The 8,230-nt window shown below is 37.8% G+C and overlaps 1 protein-coding gene across 1 annotated transcript; it reads right to left on the reverse strand.

The window, feature by feature from the left end:
- Nucleotides 1-2,809: 2,809 nt before the first annotated feature.
- LOC138337369 (uncharacterized) lies at nucleotides 2,810-3,492 on the reverse strand. The gene is made up of 2 exons (XM_069287279.1): nucleotides 3,348-3,492; nucleotides 2,810-3,156 (listed from the first exon to the last, which is right to left on the reverse strand). Exons 1-2 carry the CDS (start codon nucleotides 3,490-3,492, stop codon nucleotides 2,810-2,812), a joined length of 492 nt encoding a protein of 163 aa, XP_069143380.1.
- Between the last annotated feature and the right edge of the window lie 4,738 nt (nucleotides 3,493-8,230).

Raw genomic sequence — 8,230 nt, forward strand, 5'->3', positions numbered from 1 at the left:
TAGGCCGTGATTAGTGCCCGTTTTGGACACCCACATACAAACCTGCTAAGTATGACCAACTGAAACTAAGACAATATGGAATTTAATCAAATCAAGCCAACCCCAACGTCATATATATATATATATATATAAGAGGACCTGCCTCATAAGGAGTCATAACCATTCAACCATAACAGCATACGCGAGCCGACAAGGCCGCCACTATTCAAAGCATAATGATGTACGCAGCCGACAAGGCTGCCCCTGTACAAGCGGACATCCCAAACAAACCATGTCCAGACCATTATCCAAAACATATATATACAACCCACATAATGTCCACAGACCTCTAAGAGTACATTAGTGAAACTCGACGGGACAGGGCCCCGCCATACCCATAGGCGAGCAAAAGACTACACAAAAGTTATGTACCAAAACGACTAGGCTCCGGAACAGTGGAGCTCTCCAAATCAGCAGAGTAGATATCCTAGGCGGGAGGATCACCGAACTGCACGTCTACACCTGCGGGCATGAAACGCAGCCCCCCGAGGAAAGGGGGGTCAGTACGGACAATGTACTGAGTATGTAAAGCATAAGGTAAAGATGATAGGATACCAATGTGGCAAGTCGAAACAAAATATCGCTACACATATACTTTTTAAGTGAAAATCATGCATATATTTAACATTTAAGGTGCCCAGCTTCCCTAGTAAGGGGCTCGGCAAAATAATCATCACGTCATCTCCGTCATCATCATCATCATAACCATCCTCATCACCAATCATATATATAATATACATACCCGGCCCTCTAGTGAGGAACTCAGTGACATATGCAAGAAACTCCGCACAAACATTACCCGGCCCGGGACTCGGTGAAATGATAAATGACTCTATGCACGAGCAGAATATTATGAGCAACCATATGCAATTAAAATCATTTCTTATAACTCAATAGAACAATCAACGTGAACCAGCAAGGAGTATTACCAAAGATTAATGTTTTATCAAGATTATGAACCTTTAATACGATATGGAAACGTAAAATTCCAATGACTCTAAGAAGCATTACCATAGATATTAGAGATCATCATAGCCTTAGACATAACCGATATATAGAGGAATAATTGTGGAAGCAAGAATATACATCACCTAGACGCTTTAGAGGTAAGTATCAAATCTGTCCGTTATTCGCTTATTTTTAGAAGTCATGCCAAGCAAAGAAAGAAGGGACAGCGTTACATACCGTATAATTGAGCCGCACGTCCAATATTTACTGCTCAAGCTATTAATCTATAACAAGCAACAGTCGTGCCGCAATTAGATAAACATCGTGCTTTACTTTCTTGTAAGCTAGCTAATAATCTAACGAAAATTCGGCAGCACCTCCCCTATTTTCCTTACTTCGTCCCAATCCGACAACAATCCAAATTATCCACAGCAATACCAATAACACATATAACCCAAAGAATCATATAAACAGCCCAAGCACCAACATGACACCACTAATAATCCGATTATGGTTTCCATTCATACTTAGCACATTCAATAACTAAAACAAACTTCCTAAGCTACTGGTCACGCCCCCTTCTTAAAATTAATGGATAATTAACAAGGGTATTCTAAAGAATTAACACACCAAACAAGGAGATTACTAACCAAATTATTTGCAGCTTCTGGCCAAGAGTTGCAGGGTTGGTTTCTCCATTTCCATGGCTGCCTAAGACAAGTGGTGAAGAAGAAGATGATATGCAGCAATGCATTTCACCACTTTATATAGCATGGAGTGGATTTCTCCACCTCATTTAATAGTATGAAGTGGAGGCAGCCCCCCTCTACACCTGTCCACTAAGGTCAGCCCACAATCTGATCCCTTTTTAATTTTTGCCTTGAGTGGTGGGGCCCATTGGATTAAATCAATCCAAATTAGCCACTAATTAATCCCTCACTTAAAGTTAATGGCACTTACATTAACCAACTCATACTTAATATCACATTTGGAAATAACATCCTTGCCTAATATTTCTTTACGTCTTCTAGATCACGATGCGCACTACATATAAAAAAAAAATACGAGGCATAACACCAATCACTGGCCTCATTATAAAAATCTCATTCCTCTCATTGGGCACTACTGTTATTCCCCCCTTTTTGGGCACACATTGAACAGGGCATATCAAACTACTATTCGAGATAGGATATGTGACTCCGACATCTAACAAGTTAATGATCTCCTTCTTCACAACCTCTTGCATAGGTGGATTCAAACGTCTCTAGTGATCAATACTTGGCTTGTGATCGGGCACGAGTTTGATTTTGTGTGAGAAAACACCGGGTAAGATCCCAATAATATGCGCATTAGTACAACCAATGGATAGTTTAAACCTATTTAATACTTCTACCAGACAATCAACTTATTGAACATTCGACTATGATGGACTGATTACTGGCAAAGTGTTATCTCTTCCCAAGAATACATACCTTAGATGAGGTGGTTGAGCCTTAAGATCTAGTTTTGGAGCCTCCTCAGTAGATGGTCTCGCGGGTGGAGACTCGCGATGCTTCATATCTAACTCCAATTTCTTTAGTTTTGACCGAAATTCACCTCGATCAAGTGCCGCAACCAAATACCCATACTCTTCAATACCATTATTCTCAAAATTCATGAATATTGCCGCTAGTTCCTCAACACCAAGGCTCTCTTCAATTTGTACCTCAGACGTACTTTAAACCCTTTAGGATATATCATATATTGTTTGGATCTTACCACTGTGCTTCATGGACCTACAAATGCTTAAAGTTGCTTCTACATTTTTCAACCTAAACATTGTCTACCCTTTTTCCATATCAACCAAGGCGCGACCAGTAGCAAGGAACAACCTCCCAAGAATAATAGGCACCTCCAAATCCACCTCATAGTCAACAATCACAAAATCAGTTGGAAATATAAACAACTCTACCTTCACGAGCACATCATGGAGTATCCCAATAGACCTCTTCACTGTTCGATAGACCATCAGTAACCGCATTGCAGTGGGTTTTGGGTCACCCAAACCCAATTTCTTATAAATAGAGAGAGGCATGGCATTTATGCTTGCATCGAGAACACATAGTGCTTTAGCAAAGTTTAACAAACCAATGGTACATGGAATAGTGAAAGCACCGAATCTTCTTTCTTCTGAACAAGAGACCTTGTAGCAATAACATTACAATGCTGCATTCGCTCATCATCCTCTAAACTTACCCATATCTTCTTTGTAACCATATCCTTTATGAACTTAACATATTCAGGCATTTGCTCTAAGGCTTTTATGAAAGAGACATTGATGGAAATCTATTTTAACATAGTGATAAAATGCTAGTATTTACCATTCTCAACCTTCTTCACCAATCTCTGAAGGAATGGTTGTGGTGGACTAGGAATGAGGATCACTTTTTGGGGTTCCTCTGCATCTTTCACCGCTTTGTCCACCAATTCACCAGTAGTTTCCACTACCTCTTTATCTTTTCTCATCTCATCTTCTACAGATGTCTTAGGTAGATCAATGGTTTGCTTACCTCTCGACTAGTGTCTACCATTCAATGTCCATCATTTTTAGGATTTTGAATGGTATTGCTAGGAAGAGTTACCGATTGATGTGGGTTCACAGTAGTAGACAATTGGGCCATTTGTAACTCAAGATGCTTGATCGAGACCGCATGCGCATCAACCTTTTACCCGATATTAGCCAAATCACCTCCAATTTCTTGGCGTGCTCATCACTAGCATCAAAACTCCTCATCATCTTCTACAACATATATTCAACTTGCTCCATACTACCTCCACCAACCCTTGGAGAAACTTTGCGATATTTAGGCAGATTATAAGGGCCACTTCAATCATTTATAGTACTATAGTTAACCTAGTTGAAGTTGTTGTCGCGGTTGTAATTTTCATCTCAAACATAATAAACCTCTCTATTTTAATTCCCGTAGTACCGACCTTGATTTCCTTTATCGTGACACCAATTCTCTTGATTGGAGCATTGGACGTTAGGTCTGAAACCCCCCGTCTGATCATTCAGTACATAAGTATCCTCTTCATAATAGTATTCATCCGCTGGCAGTGGTGGTTTAGGCAAGTAATTTACCACATTTACTTTCTCTTCACCTCCACTGACATGTTTGAATACTAACCCAAGCTCAATTTTCATTTGATGCATCTTTTCACGAATCTCATTTGTGGCCATATTATGTGTAGCTTGCATTGCAAAGGTGTTTATCCTAGTGTCTGACTTCCTATTACTCTAAGCCTTATTGTTGAGAGAGATTTTCTCCAACTTCTCCGCGATCTCTGCATATGTACACTCACAATAAGAATCACCCACAATAGTATCAAGCACTACCTTATTATTATCATCTTGTCCCCAATAGATATACTCTTTCAACGATTCATCATCAATACGGTGATTTGGGACACCTCTCACGTAAGCAGTAAATTTGTCCCAAGAGCTACTCATCGACTCCCCAGGTAGTGACACAAAGTTGTTCACTCGATCATTGTGGTTGAGATTTTTGGAAATCGGGTAGTACTATTCTTGGAACATATCCCTCAACAAATCCCAAGTATAGATAGAATTATAGGGAAACTCACTAAACCATATTGCGACATCTCCCGTCAGTGAAAGAGGGAACACTCTCAACTCGATGACATTCATATCCAACCATATTGAGCATGTGGATCCTAAGAGTATAGCCCAAAAAACAAACTCCTTTTAGTGAGCGTTTGTATCAAGCGACTAGTTACCACGAATGTGTGACCTTGAAGTAGAAAAGGTAGGACAAGAGCCCCATCAAAATCAGTGAGTTAATGTTTCCTCTATAAAACTCTTGAGGCGAGGGATAGGAGGATGCATCTTCAGAGCATCCTCAACAAAATTTTCTGTAACCACTTGATTATGAGCATCAACCGATGGTGGGGACTAGCAATTGATCCCATCACCTAGATTAACTGGATTTTGTAGATTATTTATTCTTCGAAGTTTATGATTTAGTTTAGGATCGAATAGAAGTATTGGTTCTCCTCGGCTCCGTGTACTTGGCATACACTAGATCTAGACATGAAGAAACAAAAAAAAGATAAAAGTAAAATTAGGAATTATTGACTAAATTTCTATAATGTTGTTAAAGTTAATCTAAAAGTCATTATCCCCAGAAGCGGCTCCAAAATTTGATATGCTCAAATGACACTTCCCTAAAGAAGTATAAGAGATTGTATCAAGTAAAGAACCCAACTATTAGGTTGGAGTCGATCCGACGAGGAAAATGGCTAGACTTAAAAGGGGGGTTTGTGAAACTAAAGTATTTTAATATTGCTCAATTTAAACAAGTAACAAGAGTAGATCTTTAGTTTTTATCAAGTTGTGAGAGGAACAAGGGTGTAAATGTTCCCATCGGTTCATAACGCCTTATTCCTTGCTATAACAATTCTTCCCTAGTGTTTCCCATACAAATTGATAAGTTATATATCTCTAAATTCTTGGTCCAACATTTAGAGAATTTTACCTCGTACCTTGGTTCTGCTATGTTTGTCTAAGTTACTAACCCTTACTTTTACTTCATATTAAGCATCATATTTGATGTATGACATAGTTATGATTTCACACCAATCAAGACTATACTATTAGATAGCATCCTACTAAATCTATGTTGTTAATTCTTTTTGTATTAACTACCTTTTTCGTCGGACAAGTGAAAATAAGGTGTGTTCTAACGCGTGCACTCGTTAAAGGGACTTCTAAGTGAATGAATTATCAATGCATGCAATAACCTTTCGGGAATTGTTATTAAATAGGTTTACTTTGTTAATCACCCATGGTTCCCACAACCCTAGTCGTGGAATTAGTTACCCATGCATAGAAGAACATAATTCATGGTTGATAAACAATAAATCATGAACTTACATTGATAAATTAGAGGAAAGTCTAGAAATTTAATTTAAACCACAAAAATCACTTGAAAACCAATTCTGGAAATTTGAATTAATGCCCAAGTTGCAAAAACGAATCTCCAAGAACAAAACTATGAAGTTAGAAGTAGAATCCAACCCCAAAAATGAGATTTTACACTCTATTTATAAAAATAGTGTCCTTAATTAAAAGTAATTAAAATAAGGAAGTTCTCCAAAAAAACGCGGCTTTTATCGACGACCCCCACATATGGCCGACTACCTCTGTAAGTCCAGACTTAGCATTTCTTTTTGCCTTCAACTTGCATCTTCTCGGATTCAATCAACACACCAATAGCATGGTCCATTGAGGCCCATACGGTCCGCCGATGCCTTCCATCATTCCATACTTAGATTTTCTTCCACTTCAGGTACTAGACATTATCTGATCAAATCGAAGATTTACCAGGACGGTCTGTTGGTAAATCGACGGACTGTATATCTTTAAGTAGCCCCACTCTTGGTCAGATTTCTCTAAGTTTATCTAGATGCCTAAACTTCAAATCGACAGTCATCATCTATGGTCCTTCGATGGCCTTTGTAGGTCACCTCTGCACTTAATCTCCACAAACTTCTGTGTTTTAGTTTTGGACACCTTTCCTACAAAACAAATATAAAACACATTAAAACTCTTATAAAAAGACTTTATACACACACCAATCTTAAGTAAAAAGCATTGAAAGTACCGTAAAACCACATTGTATAAACTTTGGGGAATTTTGATTCTTTTTGGGTAGTGGTTGACAGACTGACTAAGTCAGCCATTTTATTCCGATGGGAATATATTATAATGCTGAAGGTTTATGTGAAAGAGATAGTAAAGTATTAGGAGGTGCCCCTTTCTATCATCTCAGAACGTGGTACCCAATTCACATACAAATTTTGGACGAAGTTACATGATGAATTGGGCACATAACTCAGTTTTAGTACAACCTTCCATCCACAGATGAATAGGAAGTCAAAAAGGACTATTCAGGTGTTAGAGGACATGTGTGATTGATTTTAGAGTGCATTGGAATAAATTCTTGCCTATGTGTGATTTTTCCAATAATAAAAGTTTTCACTCTAACATAAATATGGAACCATTTAATGCACTTTATGGGAGGGAATGTTGATAATCTATAGGATGATTTGAGCCTGGAAATGTGAAACCTTTGGGGGTTGATTTAGTGAAAGATGCTAAAGACAAGCTGAGAAGTATTTAAGATAAGCTTCTAGCAGCCTATTTTAGACAGAGGAAGTATGTAGACCATAAGGTAAGAGATATGTCATTTCAGACTGATGACAATGTTCTTCTTAAGGTATACTTATCAACGGAGTGATGAGATGTTGAAATAAAGGCAAGCTAAGTCTGCGATACATTGGTCCCTTTGAGGTTTTTAAATGTGTAAGATATGTGGCTGATAGATTGGTTTACCTCTTGATATATTAGGAGTTCACCCAGTATTTGATGTATCCAGGTTAAAGAGATATGATGGTGTCAAAGATTACATCATTACGTGGGACTCAATTATGTTAGAAAAAGACTAACCATATGAGGAGGAACATATTACAATTATTGATCGTGATGTACATAATTGAAGACCAAAGATGTTAAAATGCTAAAAGTTCAATAAAAGCATCGTCCATTTTAGGAAGCTACTTCGGAAACCGACAAGCACATGCGAGACAAGTATCCCCAATTATTAATCAATTCAGGTACTATATCATTCATTTCTTAGATTATTTTTAATAATTTTGTCACTCAGGAATGAGCTATGGGTAAATTGGTATTTATTGTGATGACTCATTTCTGTTGTTATTGAAAAGCCAATGAGAAAAAAAATTTGGGTCGGAATTTTTTTTAGTAACTCAGAATTTCCCAACCTAGTCCATATTTGGACGAAATCAAAGTCATTAAACTCTAGAGAAATGTAGTAACAATTGTGTGATATAATTTTAAATTTGATCACATGAGTATATAGCTAAGGCGTTAAGGAATTAGTACAAATTTACCGAATTGAATTGAGGTGAGTAGAACTCCTGAAACTAATCTTGGCATGAACGTATAGTTTTTGAGTGTCGTTGAAAAAGGTGTGTTGTGAAATGGGGGTCTTGGAATTATCAAAATAGCTCACTGTTCGTGCAAGCCTCTTTGGCGAGAATTTGTATGTTTGGGACAGGTGTGACTTAAAGTTGGTAATAAACCCTAAAAATGTTTTATTTTTCCATTTTTGAACTTGAGAGATAAGGAACGAACCTAGGGGTTTTCTTGACATTTCTGACC

Source organism: Solanum lycopersicum, chromosome 7 (assembly GCF_036512215.1).
Source record: "Solanum lycopersicum chromosome 7, SLM_r2.1".
Taxonomy (NCBI): domain Eukaryota; kingdom Viridiplantae; phylum Streptophyta; class Magnoliopsida; order Solanales; family Solanaceae; genus Solanum; species Solanum lycopersicum.